The sequence below is a fragment of the Schistocerca cancellata genome, chromosome 6, assembly GCF_023864275.1.
Source record: "Schistocerca cancellata isolate TAMUIC-IGC-003103 chromosome 6, iqSchCanc2.1, whole genome shotgun sequence".
NCBI lineage: Eukaryota > Metazoa > Arthropoda > Insecta > Orthoptera > Acrididae > Schistocerca > Schistocerca cancellata.
The window spans coordinates 112,070,304-112,088,708 of NC_064631.1; the positions used below are offsets into that span (position 1 = coordinate 112,070,304).

The 18,405-nt window shown below is 44.5% G+C and overlaps 1 protein-coding gene across 1 annotated transcript in view; it reads left to right on the forward strand.

Annotated features, from left to right (window-relative positions):
• Positions 1–18,405, forward strand: part of LOC126191421 (RNA 3'-terminal phosphate cyclase) — an 89,752-nt gene that overhangs the window by 2,965 nt on the left and 68,382 nt on the right. The window contains exon 3 of the mRNA XM_049932292.1: positions 14,789–14,918. Coding sequence (XP_049788249.1) covers positions 14,789–14,918 — 130 coding nt within the window. The remainder of the gene's footprint in view (positions 1–14,788; positions 14,919–18,405) is intronic.

Sequence of the window (18,405 nt, forward strand, 5' to 3'; positions counted from 1 at the left end):
CTGACTGGGGTGCCTTCTCCTCTGCTCCCATCTCCCCTGCATTGCCACATGACAGTGTTGATGAATCTACACAGACTTTGACTACCGCCATCCTGTCAGCAGCTGTTTAAGCAATCCCTTCTTCCTCAGGTTCCTCCCACTGGAAGATGTCCCTTGGTGGTCTCCGGAAATTGCTGCAGCCATAAAAGACCGCCGCCATGCTCTTCAACACTTCAAGCGGCGCCCTTCTACTGCTCTTCTTCTGGTCTTTAAACGACTCCATGCCCAGGCCTGCTACCTAATCAAAGTTCAGAAACAGGTTTGCTTGGAATGATATGTATCTGCCGTAGGGCCACACACCCTCTATTACAAGTCTGGGCGAAACTCAGGTGAATTTTTAGCCACCGACCTCCCACCAGGGTTGCTGGAATTTCTGTGCGTGGTGTTGTCCTTACCAATTCGGACTTTGTAGCAGAAAACGTCGCTCAACACTTTGCTCAGGCTTCAGCATTGGCTCAGTATCCACCCACGTTCCTTCTCCTGAAAGAGCGCTCAGAACGACTGCCTTTGTCTTTCGTTTCTCGCTGCTCGGAGCCATATAATGCCCCATGTAGCGAGTGTGAGTTTGCCAGTGTCCTTGCCCTTTGTTCAGATACAGCTCCTGGACTGGATCGGATACATAACCAAATGCTCCAACACTTACTGGTGGCTGGCCATCATCGTATACTGACCCTCTTCAACCATCTGTGGAGTGAGGGAGTCTTTCCTATCCAGTGGCAGGAAAGCATTGTTGTTCCAGTGTTGAAGCCAGGGAAGCCATCTCTTCAGTTGGATAGCTACCATCCAAATAGCCTTACTAACACCCTCTGCAAGCTCCTTGAGTGCATGGTGAGTCGGCGCCTATTTTTGGTCCTCGAATCCCGCGACCTTTTGTCATCGACTCAAGGTGGTTTTCGTTGTGGCCGCTCTACGGTGGATAACTTGGCCTACCTGGAGTTTGCTATCCGGTCAGCTTTTGCCCATCGGCATCACCTCCTTGCAATCTTCTTTGATCTGCATAAAGCCTATAACACCACTTGGCACCACCACGTCCTCACCACCCTTCACAAATGGGGCTTTCGTGGTGCTCTGCCTGTTTCTATCCATAACTTCCTTTCTTGTCGCTCTTTTCGGGTCCAAGTTTTCTCCTCCTACAGCACTCCCCATTGGCAAGAAAATGGGGTTCCATGCGGTTCCGTGCTGAGTGTCCCTCTCTTTCCTATAGCCATTAATGGTCTGGTGACAGCTGTAGGGCCGACAGCGTCCCCTTCTTTGTATGCTGACGATTTTTGTATCTACGTCGCTTCCTCCGTAATGGGCGCTGCAGGGGACAATCAGCCAGGCACACTCATGGGTTCTCTCCCATGGCTTTCAGTTTTCGGTGACCAAGTCATGTGTCATGCATTTCTGCTTTCGCTGTACGGTCCATCCCCATCCGGAATTGTTCCTCGATGGCCAGCCCCTCGAGGTAGTGGACACCCATTGCTTCTTGGGTCTGGCCTTCGATGCCCAGTTGACATGGCTTGTTCATCTTCACCAGCTGAAGAGGATGTGTTGGTCCCATCTCAGTGTTCTTAGATGTCCTTGCACTACCACCTGGGGTGCCGACCGCTCTGTTCTCATGTGTTTGTATGAAGCGTTGGTCCAGTCTCATTTAGACTATGGAAGTCCTGTCTGTGGTTCTGTGTTGCCTTCACCATGGCAGATACTAGACCCCATCCACCACTGTGAGGTCCGACTTGCAACTGGTGCCTTCCGGACTAGCCCCATACTTAGCCTTCTCGCAGAGGCGGGTATTCCACCACTCCGAGTTTTTTTGCCAACAACACCTGATATCTTATGCACTCCGCATTCGCTGCACCCCAAAGCACCCTAATTATGGTCTCCTGCATCCAGACATGGAGATTCCTCTGCTGCAGCGGCGGCCACAATGTGGGATTACCATGGCTATCTGCACTCAGTCGCTCTTTCCTGAGCTCTAGCAATTCCCTTTACCGCTTATGCGTGTACCCCTCTGTGGTGCATCTCTCGGCCGCAGCTCTGTCTTGATCTCTCAATCGATTCAAAGGATTCTGTCCCTCCAATGACTCTTCACCACCAGTTCTATTGTCTTCTCAGTTCTTTTCAGGTTTCAGAAGTGATCTGTAGTGATAGCTCCATGGTTGCTGGTCGCACTGGTTTTGCTTACACCTATGCATGACGCATGGAAATTCGTTCCTTGCCAGATGGCTGTAGTGTCTTTACTGCAGAATAGTTAGCCATCTTGAGCGCACTGGACCGTATCCACTCCTGCTCAGGACTATCCTTCGCTATCTGTAGTGACTCATTGAGCTGTTTGCACACGATCGGCGAGTGCTTCCCCCACCACCTGTTTGTCATCGCTATCCAGGACTCCCTCTCTCCCCTTCCTCAACGTGGATGCTGGGTGGTTTTCATTTGGACCCCAGACCATGTTGGGATTCCTGGCAATGAACTTGCTGATCGACTGGCTAAATTAGCTACTACCAGGCCATCTCTTCCTATTGGCTTTCTGGAAATAGACCTTTGCTCGGCATTACATCATCAGGATTTGGGCCTTTGGGGTGCAGAATGGCACACTCTTTCTTCGCCAAACAAGCTCAGGGCGATTAAGGATTCCACAACTCCGCGGTGGTCCTCCTTCCGGGCCTCCCGTAAGGCCTCTGTTGTCCTATGCCGGCTCCGCATCAGCCAGACTTGGCTGACTCACGGTTATCTCCTCTGTCGTGAAGAGCCCCCCCCCCCCCTTTCTGTCATTGTGGATCAATGTTGACTGTGACTGACTGACATCTTATTGGACTGCCCCAATTTAGCCACCCTGCAAAGGACTTTAAGCCTTTCAGACTCGCTACCCCTGGTGTTGACTGACAGTGCCTCAGCGGCGGATCTCATTTTATGTTCTATTCGTGATGGAGGTTTTTATCGCTTCATTTAAGGGAGGGACCTTCCACCTTATCAGTGAGTGGAGGGGCTGGTCGGCTCTCTTGCTGCACCCTTCGCCCCGACTGGATTGCCTTCAACTGGGTTTGGTGGTTCATCCCGGCCCTCTGCCTTCCCACTCCTTTCCTTATGGGGTCTGTTATGTCTTGAGCGGTCTCTCTTGTCACCTGTGCTTCTTCCTTCATGCCTGTCATTAGTCACTTTCTTTCCCTCGCCTTTTCTTCCGCCCTTTTCCTTCCTTCCCTGTCACTAGTTTATCATTTTATGGCCATTGTAGTTCCCTCTTCTAATGTAGGATTTTATCGGTTTTAGTTAATCCAAGGTTGGAGGGACTGATGACTGCGTAGTTTGGTCCCTTCTCCACCCAACCAACCAAATCCCTGCCCCGGGTAGACAGGTAGGACACGTATGTACACCCTGCTAAAGGCCAGGCCCAGGGAGGGATGATTATCTGAGCTGGTACCATCCGAACGGGCCGATTGGTCACTCCATCCGTTTCTTGGGAGGTGTGATCTGAGGTGTGGACAATCGCTTAAGGCAGGAGTGCCGTCAGAGAGGGTCCCCACGACGAAGGAGCGCACCATCGGAGATGCTGGTAATCATGGGGGATACTTTCGCCATGGTTTCCTACGTCTACAACTTCTGCTCAAAAGCGAAAGCTAGATAAGTCTCAGCCACGGACACCCCCTCCCCCTCCCCTCCTTGGGGAGGGGGAGGGGGGTTGTTCGAATGCAGGCTGAGTTGGCATCCCTTCGCTCCCAGCTTCAGGCAGTATTGGCTTCGGTCACACAGCTTGAGGCTGTTGCCAATGGGCATCACTGTGGGGGTCCGGATGGGAGTTTGTCGGGGACGGCCAGCTCGTCCCACGCATCCCCCGATCGGGCTACGACTGTGGCTGCCCGGGATACTGCCCACATTGAGGCTGATCCCCCACGTCTGGTAGAGTGGGAGGTCGTCTCGAGGTGTGGCAGGGGGCGAAAGACATTCCGGAGGGCTGAACGGAAGGCCTCTCCAGTTTGTCTGACGAACCGGTTTCAGGTGCTGTCTCAGGCTGATACTGATCTTTGGCCGGACATGGCTGCTTGTCCTGTTCCAGAGGTTGCCCCTAAGTCTGCAAGATCCGGGCGATCGCAGAGGGTGGGCTTACTGGTAGTTGGGAGCTCCAACATCAGGTGCATAATGGGGCCCCTTAGGGATATGACAGCAAGAGAGGGGAAGAAAACCAATGTGCACTCCATGTGCATACCGGGGGGAGTCATTCCAGATGCGGAAAGGGTCCTTCCGGATGCCATGAAGGGTACAGGGTGCACCCATCTACAGGTGGTCGCTCATGTCGGCACCAATGATGTGTGTCGCTATGGATCAGAGGAAATCCTCTCTGGCTTCCGGCGGTTATCTGATTTGGTGAAGACTGCCAGTCTCGCTAGCGGGATGAAAGCATAGCTCACCATCTGCAGCATTGTCGACAGGACTGCCTGCGGACCTTTGGTACAGAGCCGAGTGGAGGGTCTGAATCAGAGGCTGAGACGGTTCTGCGACCATGTGGGCTGCAGATGCCTCGACTTGCGGCATAGGGTGGTGGGGTTTCGGGTTCCGCTGGATGGGTCAGGAGTCCACTACACGCAGCAAGCGGCTACACGGGTAGCAGAGGTTGTGTGGTGTGGACTGGGCGGTTTTTTAGGTTAGATGGCCTCGGGCAAGTACAGAAAGGGCAACAGCCTCAAAGGGTGTGGGGCAAAGTCAGGACATGCGGGGACCAAACAGCAATCGGTATTGTAATTGTAAACTGTCGAAGCTGAATTGGTAAAGTACCGGAACTTCAAGCGCTGATAGAAAGCACCGAAGCTGAAATCATTATAGGTACAGAAAGCTGGCTGAAGCCAGAGATAAATTCTGCCGAAATTTTTACAAAGGCACAGGCGGTGTTTAGAAAGGATAGATTGCATGCGACCAGTGGTGGCGTGTTTGTTGCTGTTAGTAGTAGTTTATCCTGTAGTGAAGTAGAAGTGGATAGTTCCTGTGAATTATTATGGCTGGAGGTTACACTCAACAACAGAGCTAGGTTAATAATTGGCTCCTTTTACCGACCTCCCGACTCAGCAGCATTAGTGGCAGAACAACTGAGAGAAAATTTGGAATACATTTCTCACAAATTTTCTCAGCATGTTATAGTCTTAGGTGGAGATTTCAATTTACCAGATATAGACTGGGACACTCAGATGTTTAGGACAGGTGGTAGGAACAGATCATTGAGTGACATTATACTGAGTGCACATCTGAAAATTACCTCGAGCAATTAAACAGAGAACCGACTCGTGGAGATAACATCTTGGACCTACTGATAACAAACAGACCCGAACTTTTCGACTCTGTAAGTGCAGAACAGGGAATCGGTGATCATAAGGCTGTTGCAGCATCTCTGAATATGGAAGTTAATAGGAATATAAAAAAAGGGAGGAAGGTTGATCTGTTTAGCAAGAGTAATAAAAGGTAGATTTCAGACTACCTAACAGATCAAAATGAAAATTTCTGTTCCGACAATGACAATGTTGAGTGTTTATGGAAAAAGTTCAAGGCAATCGTAAAATGCATTTTAGACAGGTACGTGCCGAGTAAAACTGTGAGGGACGGGAAAAACCCACCGTGATACAACAACAAAGTTAGGAAACTACTGCGAAAGCAAAGACAGCTTCACTGCAAGTTTAAATGTAGCCAAAACCTCTCAGACAAACAGAAACTAAACAATGTCAAAGTTAGCATAAGGAGGGCTATGCATGAAGCGTTCAGTGAATTCAAAAGTAAAATTCAATGTACCGACTTGACAGAAAATCCTAGGAAGTTCTGGTGTTACATTAAATCAGTAAGTGGCTCGAAACAGCATATCCAGACACTCCGGGATGATGATGGCATTGAAACAGGGGATGAAACACGTAAAGCTGAAATACTAAACACCTTTTTCCAAAGCTGTTTCACAGAGGAAGACCGCACTGCAGTTCCTTCTCTAAATCCTCGCACAAACGAAAAAATGGCTGACATCGAAATAAGTGTCCAAGGAATAGAAAAGCAACTGGAATCACTCAACAGAGGAAAGTCCACTGGACCTGACGGGATACCAATTCGATTTTACACAGAGTACGCGAAAGAACTTGCCCCCCTTCTATCAGCCGTGTACCGCAAGTCTCTAGAGGAGCGGAAGGTTCCAAATGATTGGAAAATAGCACAGGTAGTCCCAGTCTTCAAGAAGGGTCGTCGAGCAGATGCGCAAAACTATAGACCTATATCTCTGACATCGATCTGTTGTAGAATTTTAGAACATGTTTTTTGCTCGAGTATCATGTCATTTTTGGAAACCCAGAATCTACTCTGTAGGAATCAACATGGATTCCGGAAACAGTGATCGTGTGAGACCCAACTCGCTTTATTTGTTCATGAGACCCAGAAAATATTAGATACAGGCTCCCAAGTAGATGCTATTTTCCTTGACTTCCGGAAGGCGTTCGATACAGTTCCGTACTGTCGCCTGATAAATGAAGTAAGAGCCTACGGAATATCAGACCAGCTGTGTGGCTGGATTGAAGAATGTTTAGCAAACAGAACACAGCATGTTGTTACCAATGGAGAGACGTCTACAGACGTTAAAGTAACTTCTGGCATGCCACAGGGGAGTGTTATGGGACCATTACTTTCCACAAGCCGGCCGTGGTGGCCAAGCGGTTAAAGGCGCTACAGTCTGGAACCGCGCGACCGCTACGGTCGCAGGTTCGAATCCTGCCTCGGGCATGGATGTGTGTGATGTCCTTAGGTTAGTTAGGTTTAATTAGTTCTAAGTTCTAGGCGACTGATGACCTTAGAAGTTAAGTCGCATAGTACTCAGAGCCATTTGAGCCAACTTTCCACAATATATATAAATGACCTAGTAGATAGTGTTGGAAGTTCCATGCCGCTTTTCGCGGATGATGCTGTAGTATACAGAGAAGTTGCAGCATTAGAAAATTGTAGCGAAATGCAGGTAGATCTGCAGCGGATAGGCACTTGGTGCACGGAGTGGCAACTGACCCTTAACATAGACAAATGTAATGTATTGGGAATACATAGAAAGAAGGATCCTTTATTGTATGATTACATGATAGCAGAACAAACACTGGTAGCAGTTACTTCTGTAAAATATCTGGGAGTATGCGTGCGGAACGATTTGAAGTGGAATGATCATATAAAATTAATTGTTGGTAAGGCGGGTACCAGGTTGAGATTCATTGGGAGAGTCCTTAGAAAATGTAGTCCATCAACAAAGGAGGTGGATTACAAAACACTCGTTCGACCTATACTTGAGTATTGCTCATCAGTGTGGGATCCGTACCATATCGGGTCGACGGAAGAAATAGAGAAGATCCAAAGAAGAGCGGCGCGTTTTGTCACAGGGTTATTTGGTAACCGTGATAGCGTTATGGAGATGTTTAGCAAACTCAAGTGGCAGACTCTGCAAGAGAGGCGCTCTGCTTCGCAGTGTAGCTTGCTCACCAGGTTTCGAGAGGGTGCGTTTCTGGATGAGGTATCGAATATATTGCTTCCCCCTACTTATACCTCCCGAGGAGATCACGAATGTAAAATTAGAGAGATTCGAGCGTGCACGGAGGCTTTCAGACAGTCGTTCTTCCCGCGAACCATACGCGACTGGAACAGAAAAGGGAGGTAATGACAGTGGCACGGAAAGTGCCCTCCACCACACACCGTTGGGTGGCTTGCAGAGTATAAATGTAGATGTAGATGGAACGAGATGTGCTGTGGCGCAGTACGCGAGCAGAGGCGTGCTCTTCGGGTTTACGCCACCATCCTGTGTTGGCAGTTACATACGTGATGCCGTCGCGTCATCCGCGATAGCAAGAAGGCAAGCCGGCACTTCTTTACCAGCTCGTTTAACACCTTCACTCTCTCATTGGTAGTTTGGAGTAGAATTTGACAGTTATCTGGCATGTCTAGCTTCTCCCCGATCTCTGGGCTCACTGTCGTGCATGATACCTTAGTGGACCCAGTCACAATTTCTAACTTATTGGGTCAACACTTTGCTGAGATTTCGAGCTCTTCAGATTACCCGCCAACCACTCTCCCGAAGAGACAAGCAGCGGAGGTGCTTCATCTCAAAATAGCGGAAGCTATAATACTGTTTTCTCTGTGCAGGAACTCCAACACACTCTCTCTTCCTCTTGCATTTCTGCCCCAGGACTGGATTGAATCCACGTCAAAATGTTGCTGCATTTATCATACTGTAGTCTGCCCTCACCTTTATAATTGAATTTGGACTGGCAGTACCTTTCACGGATGGTGGGAAGCTATCGTCATTCCTGTTCTGAAACCTGGAAAGGACAAACATCTCCCCTCTAGCTATCACCCCATATCTCTCTCTAGTAGTGTTTGTAAGGTTTTGGAGCGTATGGTGAATTGCCTTTTAGCCTGGTGGCTGGAGACCTAAAACCTTTTAACACCTGCCCAATGCGTTTTCTGAAAGCATATTTCTGCAGTTGACCATCTTGTTGCTCTCTCCACTTATATTGTGAACAATTTTCTCAGGAAACTCCAGGCGGTAGCTATATTTTCTGATTTGGAGAGAGCATACTATACTTGTTGGAGGACAGACATCCTTGACACTCTGTTTTCTTGGGGCTTTCTAGGTCAGCTACCCCTTTTTATTCGTGAATTTATGACACAACGCACATTTAAGATGCAGGTGGACACTACTCTCTTCTGTACTTTCCCTCAAGAAAACGCGATGCCCCAGGGCTCCGTGCTAACTATTGTACCGTTTGCCGTTGCCATAAATCCAATTATGGATTGTCTCCTTTCTGAAGTCCCAGGCCCCCTCTTTGTCGATGATTTTGTGATCTTCTACAGCTCTCAACGGACCAGCCTTCTTCAACAATGGCTTCGAGGATGTCTCGATCACCTCCACTCATGGAGCTTCAAAACTTGCATCCGCTTTTCTCCCAGTAAGACCATCTGTGTAAATTTTTGGCGTCATATGGAGTTTCCTCCGCCTTCCCCACATCTTTGCCCAGTCAACCTTCTGTTTGCAGACATCGCTAATTTCTTGGGCCTTATGTTTGACAGAAAACTGTGCTGGTCTTCCCACACTTCATATCTCACTGTCTGCGATCCCTCAACACCCTCCGTATTCTGAGTGGTACTTCCTGAGGAGTGGACAGAGTGGTCCTCCTCCTATATCGCGCCTTAGTGTGCTTGAAATCGGACTATGGAATCATAGTTTACTCCTCTGCACGGCCATCTATTCTTTGGCATCTCGACTCGGTTCACCAGCATGGATTGCGTTTAGCGTCTGGAGCTTTTTACACCAGCCCCGTGGAGAGCCTTTATGCTGAGACTGCTGAACCTCCGCTGTCCAGTCGGCGAGCAGTCCTTCCGAGTCTTTACGCTAGTCATCTGTCTTCCATGCCTTCCATCTGGCCTATGCCTATGCCCCCCCCCCCCTTTTTTTTTTTTGACGCCTCCTTGTATGTAGGGTATGCAGATCGCCCTTCCTCTCTACTACCACCAGGAGTCCACTTCCGTCAACTGCTACATTCTCTTTCCTTCCACTTCCCTAAAACTTTCTTGACAGCTGGAAGTTGTTTTCCCTGAAAAGGGAGTCAGTGTCAGTGAGATGACATCGGTCATTTGGAGCCCTTTTCAGGGAAAACAACTTCCCTTCAATGGCACATTTCTAAGATTTCCTGCCGTTTGTAGTTTGCTTCCGTTTTTAGTTTTGCTTCCATTGCTGCTGATTTATATTCCTGTTTTTACGCTTCACTAAGCCACAGAATGGGCGCTTATGACCATAGCTGTTTTGTGCCCTAAAACCATAACTAATAAAAAAAATTGTTATACTGTACACTAGAGGCCATGTCATTCACAGCATTGAAAAGCCTGCTGCCTCTGTTCAGGACCCATGTGTTAGCCTGGGTTCTTTTGATATCTGTATGATGTTTCCTCATACGATACAACTATCAGTATCTTAGGCTCACAAGCTAAACTTTCAGGAGTAGGTCTATGTTTCATGATTTGGGGACCCTAATTTCATGCAGTAACATTAAGCATCTCAGGCAACAGCTTCCATGTGTAAATTTTCTCAGCTAGTGTTTTGGAAGTATTGAAGAACATGATACAGCCTATAAACTTTGACCATTGATTTTGGCAGCCAGTATAGTGACTATGATGTTATGTATAACATCACATGCATTTTAAATATTGGAATATTATGACCTCAACAGGAATAAAAGGGATTTTGGTGTGAATGATTGTCTTACTAACCCCTTAATTTAATGATCTTTTTTAAAGTCATGTTCCAAAAAATAACATATTATTAATGAAATCGTCCTATAGTGAATGACATTATGTATAGACCTACAAGGACAGCTTTTAAAGCTCAAAATAATGAGTTACAAAATTTTGAAAATCACTAGTAATGAACCCTAGTTTACTCGTGCACCAGACATTGACTAAAATATCCTGAAATTTGAACCATTTTTTCATTTGTGTTTCTGTGAAGTCTAACTATGTCTTTCACAATAGTTTCCGTGTGCATAAATCCTGGAGGAGCTGGCTGGAGCACAGTGAATGTATTTGTCTTGTACCACCAACAAGCACTTGTTGCTCAACTGACAAACTGTCATCACTTTTTGCTGATGAAGTAACATAATGTTCTTCTTCACTTTATGAGCTGCTAAATTCAATGTCAAACTCTGGATTACTAGTAATCCTTTTTTGGAAGGATTGCCTAAACAACAATATAGGCTTGCCTGAAAGTGCGTGTTTTGTTGTAGAGTATCCAAAACTGTGCACAATAAAGATGATATATAGCGGCAACTACTTCACCGGAACACAATAGCCAGGCTACAAATGTAGTACCAGATGCTGTCTAGTGGCCAAATGTGTAACTGTCTGTGCTAAAATGGATATAAGTGGGTTTTTATGTTTTTGAAAGTCTCTTCTTAAGTTGCCAGTGTATACTTGGGATTTTAAATTTGTCGGAACAATAAAAACAAGGTAACTCATGGTTTTATGTTAAGAGGTTAATGCTTTCAAACATATGGAATTGAAATTATCAGACCACAGCAGGAAAAATCTTTCTTCTTTACATGGAGAACATAATTTTAGCTACGAAAGGTGCAAGTCATATGTAAGGGGCAGTCAGATGAAAAAGAAACAGACTGAAAGAGAGTGAGTGTTTATTATTTTGAAAGTGATTGCCATGACTTTTAATATATTTATTCTGCTGTGGGACAGGATAGTCAGTGCTTTCATGGAAAAATGTTTGTGTTTTGTACCCAGCCGTGCACCTCTTTGAAGCAAATCAATGCCATGAATGTATTTCTTCAGCTGTCCAAAAGTATGGAAATTGAATGGTAAGATATCAGGATTGTATGGGAGATGTCTAAGGACTTCCAGAGAAACTTTTACAGCTTTTCCAAAACAACCTTGGCAACATATGGGGTTAGCCACATTTCAACTCTGCTGCAGAAAATTCACTGGAAAGCCCTTACTCGTCCTCTATATAGTCCTGATCTCTCCCCATGTGATTTCCATATTCTTGGTGCCCTGAAAAGAAGACATTAGTGGTCGTTAATTTGCTTCAAATGAAGAGGTGCATGCCTTTATACAATTACTGTTCTGTAGCCAACTACAAACATTTACCCATGAAGGCATTGACCATCTTGTCTCACAGTGAAATACATGTATTAACAGTTATGGCAATAAATTTTGAAATAATAAACAGTTTACTTACGTTTTCTTTTCTCATTTTCATTTGACAGCCTTGTACACATAAAAAAGATTGACATACATTTGTTGGCTATGTCGGTACATTACTAAACTGTCACCTTGGAACCTAAACCAGACCTCGGACTCCGCTAGAGATCAACTTCCATTCATAAAGTGGCCCCATTGCTGGCTGAAGTAGAACAGCTGTACCATGAGCTTCAATACACCCAGTGGTGTATTCATTATCTTTTACAGGGTGCCTGTAATTAAACTTCAACTACTTGAGCCAGTGTAGACAGAAAACTATTTACCGTATGGGTACCCAGCTTTATAGGAATCATGCTCAGCCTGTGCTCCGCAGGATTTGCATTGTTAGTAGAGTCTGTGTCATGACTTGCCATTAAACACCAGTATTGGTATCGTGGCATAGGTCTGAAACACAAGCATCAGTGTGTGTTAGTTGTGGACAGTCAACATGGGTCTGAACAAGATGGGCAGGGTTTTACCCATAAAATTGTTTTATTAAAGCATTGATAGAGCTGTTGCTCTTTGAGAGTGATGCATTGAGTGAGTGACCCAGGGAAGTGTATTGGGACACTTGCTGTTCATGTTGTATATTAACGGCCTTGCCAATAATATTGATAGTAACCTCAGACATTGCACATGATGCAGTTATCTGTAATGAAGCACTGTCTGAAAGAAGCTGCATAAATATTCAGTCAGATCTTGATAAGATTTCAAAGTGGTTCGAAGATTGGCAACTTGCATTAGATACTCAGAAACATAAAATTTTGCACTTCATAAAATTAATAATAGGAGTATCCTTTGACTATAATGTCACTGAGTCAACTCATGCAAATACCTGGGTGTAACACTTCTTTTTAGGGATATGAAACGGAATGCTCGCATAGGCTCAGTTGTGGTTAGAGCAAGAGGTAGACTTCAGTGTATTGGTAGAATACTGGGAAGTGCAATCAGTCTGCAAAGGAGGTTACTTACAAATCGCTCATGCGACTAGTTCTAGGATATTGCTCAAGTTGTAGGACCCATGCCAAATATTACTAACAGGAGACATTGAATATATACATAGAAGGGCAGCACAATTGGTCACTGGTTTGTTTGACCCATGGGAGAGTGTCACAGAGATACTGAAGCAGCTGAACTGGTAGACTTGAGGACAGACGTAACCTATCCAGAGAAAGTCTATTAACACAGTTACAAGAATCAGCTTTAAATTGTGAATCTAGGAATATACAACAACCCCCTATGTATTGCTCACATATGAATTGTGAGAATAAAATTAGAATAATTACAGCATGTGCAAAGGCCATCAAACTATCATTCTTCCGATTTTCTGTATGTGAATGGAAGGACAAGCAACCCTAGTAACTGGTAAATGGGGTGTATGCTCTGCCATGCACTTCATGGTGGTTTTACAGAGTACGGATGTAGCTGTTGATTAAAGGAATATGGAGAGGTGGTCTTTCCACACACTGGTTGAAGAGCACAATTCGGAACTAAGAAGTAAGCGGAGATTCAGCAATTGCTCCTAGGAGAGAGAGGCTAACGGCCAATTGCACCACAAATTGTTGAAGTTACTGTTGCCATGGCTGAGAATACTGGTCACAAGTACGATCTTAGAGTAGTGAATGGGCTGTGTCACAACAGCTGGAACAATCCATGGTTCACTGTTAGAAGTGAATGGGCTGTGTCACAACAGCTGGAACAATCCATGGTTCACTGTTAGAAAAGTGCTGCAAACAATTGTGAAATGGAGTTAGTGCTGTTCCAGGCTGTTGTTGATGCTGTTGGTTGTCACATTGAGCAGTGCTTGTAATGTGGAATGTAAATATGGTATAGAGTTGTTATCCTCTCATGTGGAAATTAAAATGTTTCTTTGAATGGTTTTATTTGTCATTTCTCTTCCATGTGCCCCTTTAAATGTTTCCACAAAGTTTAATTGTCCTCCTATCACTCTTTTCTCTTGGGGCCCTATCAAATAGCGAAAGTTTCATTATAACCACCTGGTAGTTCAAAATTGGTCAAAGCTGTTGCCTTAGTCACAGGAGTGTAAGAAACTAGCTTACTACTCTTCTTCACAGCTCCATTAACTTTATAAATAAACTTCACTCAATATACGGCTTTGCCTGGGTCATGTGTTAGGTTAATTCAGTCATCTGGCATGTTTTGGTCTCAAACATTTAGGTATTTAAGTTTCAACTTAAAGATTACTAATCAAACACTGCCAAATGTTCTCACCACTTGCAGCAATAGATCCACTCATCAACCCTGAAATGAGAGGATTTAAAGTGTCTGGATAAGCTTTACTTGTTTTACAGGCTAACTTCCAACCTCTGGAAACCTCAGTGATTTTTAGCATCAGGTACTGCCACTCTACCAGATACTGTCTTGTGGTGGTTGCATGTAAAAGGTCATCCAAGGAAAAATATTTATGTGATTAACTTTCACAACATTGAAATGATACTTAAATCGACACCCTAGCTGCAAACAGGCATTGATATACATAATTGGGAAAATGTTGAAAATGTGTGCCCCGAACGGGACTTGAACCCAGGGTCACCTGTGTACATGGCAGATGGTCTAGCTGAGCCACTGAGGGTACAGAGGATAGTGCGCCTGCGGGGACTTATACCTTGCACGCTCCCCACGAAATCCACATTCCCAACATGTCCACACCACTACATTCGTAGTGGGCCTAATAGATGTTTGCCCATCACACTCTTTACACGTGGCAGATTAATCTACCATGTCCCATACAAGTTGGGCATAGCGTGAAGCTCAGTGGCTGGGGCATACATTTTCAACATGTCCCCAATGATATATATTAACGCCTGTTTGCAGTTAAGGTGTCGATTTAATTATCATTTCATTCTAGAGAAGCTGCACGGTCATCAATGGTATCTGTTTTTACAGGAACAGATACTACCTTCACATATAGTTTCACATTGGACGTATGCGCAATTGCAGACTTTTACTTGGCAGGTGCTGTCACTGTACAGACCAAATATTTGTTCAATTTACTAATCTTCTTTTTTTTCTGCAGGTCTTGAATTGGTGCAGAAATTGAGTGGAGGTCAGCTTGTGGGAGCTGAAATGGGTTCTACAGAAGTCACATTTTTTCCAGGAGAGAGACGAGGAGGAGGAGAGTTTAGTGCTGACACACAAACAGCTGGGTATGAAAAATTATTGTTGTTAAAATAAGTGCCTTTTCTTCTTCTTCTTCTTCTTCTTCTTCTTCTTCTTCTATCAACCAGTAGATGTTACTGTTTGTTGTGACTTCAAATGTGCATTTAGACTCTTCCAGTTTGTTGCCAAAATGTTCCTTCTTCCTCCTGAGTGGTTCTTTCAGGTAACCTTTAATTTGATACCCTCTACATATCAGCCCTCTTAAAGTGTAACAAATAATAAATCTGTTAACAATCAGTGAATGAAATGACAGTTTTGGTGTTTATTAAGTAATGAAGGCGAAATAAATATTCCAACATACAGCCCTTATTACTGGCTTCAGTTTCATAAAAAGGAGAAAGGATATGTGGCAGATGAAGATTATTAAGTTTAAAAAGAGGAATCGGATAAAATATTTGATCATAATACTTGCATGACTACTTCTTAGACTACTGTCATAGTGATATGGACATCTGCAGCAATACAGAGTGCCTCCACATCGTGCCGACATACGCTGGCGTGTTATTTTCAAACAACTTAAAAAACGTCAGAATAAAAATCAACAGGTGAAGTTATATGGTGTCAGATTACAGGACTAGAAAAGAAGAAAAATATACAAATAACAAGACATCAAATATAACAGAATTTGTTGTAACACAGTAACCGCCATCTGGCGTAGGGAGTCAAGAGATATAAAGTTCTTAATTTATGTAAAATATTACATTGAAACCAAGAAGTCAAATACATAAATGTAATTATACAATGTATGTCACAATATAGCAGGTCAAAATGCCATGAAACTCATTACATGTTATAAAAAAAAATATTAACGCTGCAGACTAACAATTTTTTGTTGTATTTTAACGATGTGATGAAACACGCATCTCATTTATCCCGTTGGGACATGTGAACACTTTATATAAATTAAAAACTCATCGTAATTATGAAAGCAGAATGTTTTAAAAGCACATTGTGACATACATTGTATAATTACATTTATGTATTTGACTTCTTGGTTTCAATGTAATATTTTATGTAAATTAAGAACTTTACATCTCTGACTCCCTACGCCAGATGGGGGAGTAGAAAACTTCAAGCAATCCCCCCTTCAGCTTAACACATTTGTGGCATCTTTGTTCCATTTTCTTTATCCCATCTAAAAAAAAAAAATATTCAGCTGTGCAGGAAATTGCTCGTCCATATCCTTACTGGCTTTCTCAGTGATCAGAAGTCATCTGCCCTTGAGATGTGTCTTGAGGTTTGCAAACAGATAATAGTCTGAGCGGGCTAGATCAGATGAGTGGGGTGGATGTTTGAGGATGTCAAAGTGAAGATCTACCAATTTTTGCTGTGTGATTCCCCACCTCGCCAGGAGGAGCATTGTCTTGTGGGAATGAGTTTCCTTTTCTCAGTATTCATTGAAGTTCAGATACCAATTGCTGCTTCAGTTTGTCGAAGTTCAACATATTACTTTGTCATGATGGTTTCACCACGTTGTACGTAGTCAGTAAGTAGGACTCCTTCTTTATACCAAAAGACTGGCCACTCAGGGATCTGTGGCAATGAACAAGTCGATAGATTGGCTAGGATGGGGGCAACAACTCCATTTATTGGGCCGGAACGTGTCTTGACAATCACTAAGGCTATGATCAAATTAGAACTACGGAACTGGCTTAGGAAACAGTACGTAGGATATTGGACCAAGATCCATAAACAAAAACATGGTAAGGTAATGATGCCCAAGCCATGTTTTAAAAGAAGCTCTGTAATCCTGGGATTGAACAGGAAAGGGATCAAACTCATGACTGGACTGATGACCGGCCATGGGAACTTCAAAAAATACCTACACACAATGAGTATAATGGAAGAGGACCCTAAATGTAAGATCTGCGATGAGTGTGAAGAAACTGCATCACACCTAATATTTGAATGCATGGCATTGGAGAGTAAAAGATACAGAATCTTCGGGACAACTAGACCTGAAGAAATTGTGTCTAACAAAAAACTGGTAGAGGGACTCCTTGCACTATTTAAGGGCACTGGTTGGCTTTACTAGATATACAGGGAGCGATACCGCACAATAAACCTAGTTTCAGTGTGGGCAGTGGCGGGTTAGACCTAAGCTGTTTTAGCTCTCCTGTTAAAATCAAATCAATACCAAAAGACAGATATAAACAACTCATCTGCCAATCATTTTGTTTTTGAATGTCTTTGGATGTGGAGAACCACTGTGTCTTCGTTCTTCTGACTCTGAATTATAAGTCTATATCCATTTTCATTCACATTGATGAAGCTATTAAAAAAATCCCACAGGATTCTGGTGAAATTGGACCAAATGGACTGTGAAGCAAACACTTTTGTTTTGCATCAAGACATTAGAACGCATTTGGCTGAGAGCTTTCTCATGCCTAAAATATCATGAGTAATGATGCACGTGTTCTCAGGACATCCCTAGTGTCTTGCTCGCTAGTAGTTATCCTCTGATCATCCAGGATCACGGAATGAACATCATCTGCAGTTCCCAGATCTGTGACTTGAGTTGGCCTTCCAGGAAACTCATCATCTTCATTGCTGAAATGCTCTGTTTTAAATGCAGCAATCCAATTATTGATAGTGGAGTAGGAAGGGCCATTACCACCCAATGTACCAGACACATTACCGTAACCCCCTCCATGGGGTCCACAACTCCCTTGCGGATACGTGTGTGGCAAGCACGGGAGCCTGAGCTAGTGCAGCTCTCTTTCCTTTCTGGGCTGCATACCTCCCCTTTCCACATCCCTTTCTGTCCCCGATCATCCACCCCCCTCCCCCCACCCTTCCCTTCCTCCTCACCCTCTTTCAGAGAATGTTTTGCAACTACATCTGGAGATGGACACATGTGAATGTATGACGTGGTTTTTCTTTTACCTCTATAATGGAATGTCTCTATTCTTACTTTGTCTTTCTCTTTTCCTAGATTCTTCTCTTTACCTTCTTCTCCACTGTGGTGTTTGAGAATTATTCTCTTCTTTCCTTTTCTTTGCTCCTCCCTTTCTCTTTCTTTCCTCCCTGTGCATGTCTGAAGGCCGACTAATGCGTTCCCATGCGTAGCTGGTGACGGGGTAATGCGTAATTCCCCACTCCAGGTAGACAAGCAGGACACATACATACCCCTGGTAAAGGCCAGGCCAGGGAGGGGTGATTTCCCAAGCTGGTACCTTCTGAACATATAAATTGGTCCCTGGTCCCTCCCTGTTAATCGGAGGTGTGACTTGAGGTGTACACAGTCACCTAAGGCGGGAGTGCCCTCAGAGAGGGCCCCCACTAGGAAGGAGCACATCATCAGAGACGCCGGTAATCATGGGGTATACTTTTGCAATGGTTTCTTCTATTTCTACAACTTCTGCCCACAATAGAAAGCTAGACTAGTCTCAACCACAGAACATTCTACAGTCAGTGCCAGAGTTCCTAGTTGTTTCTCGGTGTGACAATGGTCAAAACTTCTCAACAGTAAAC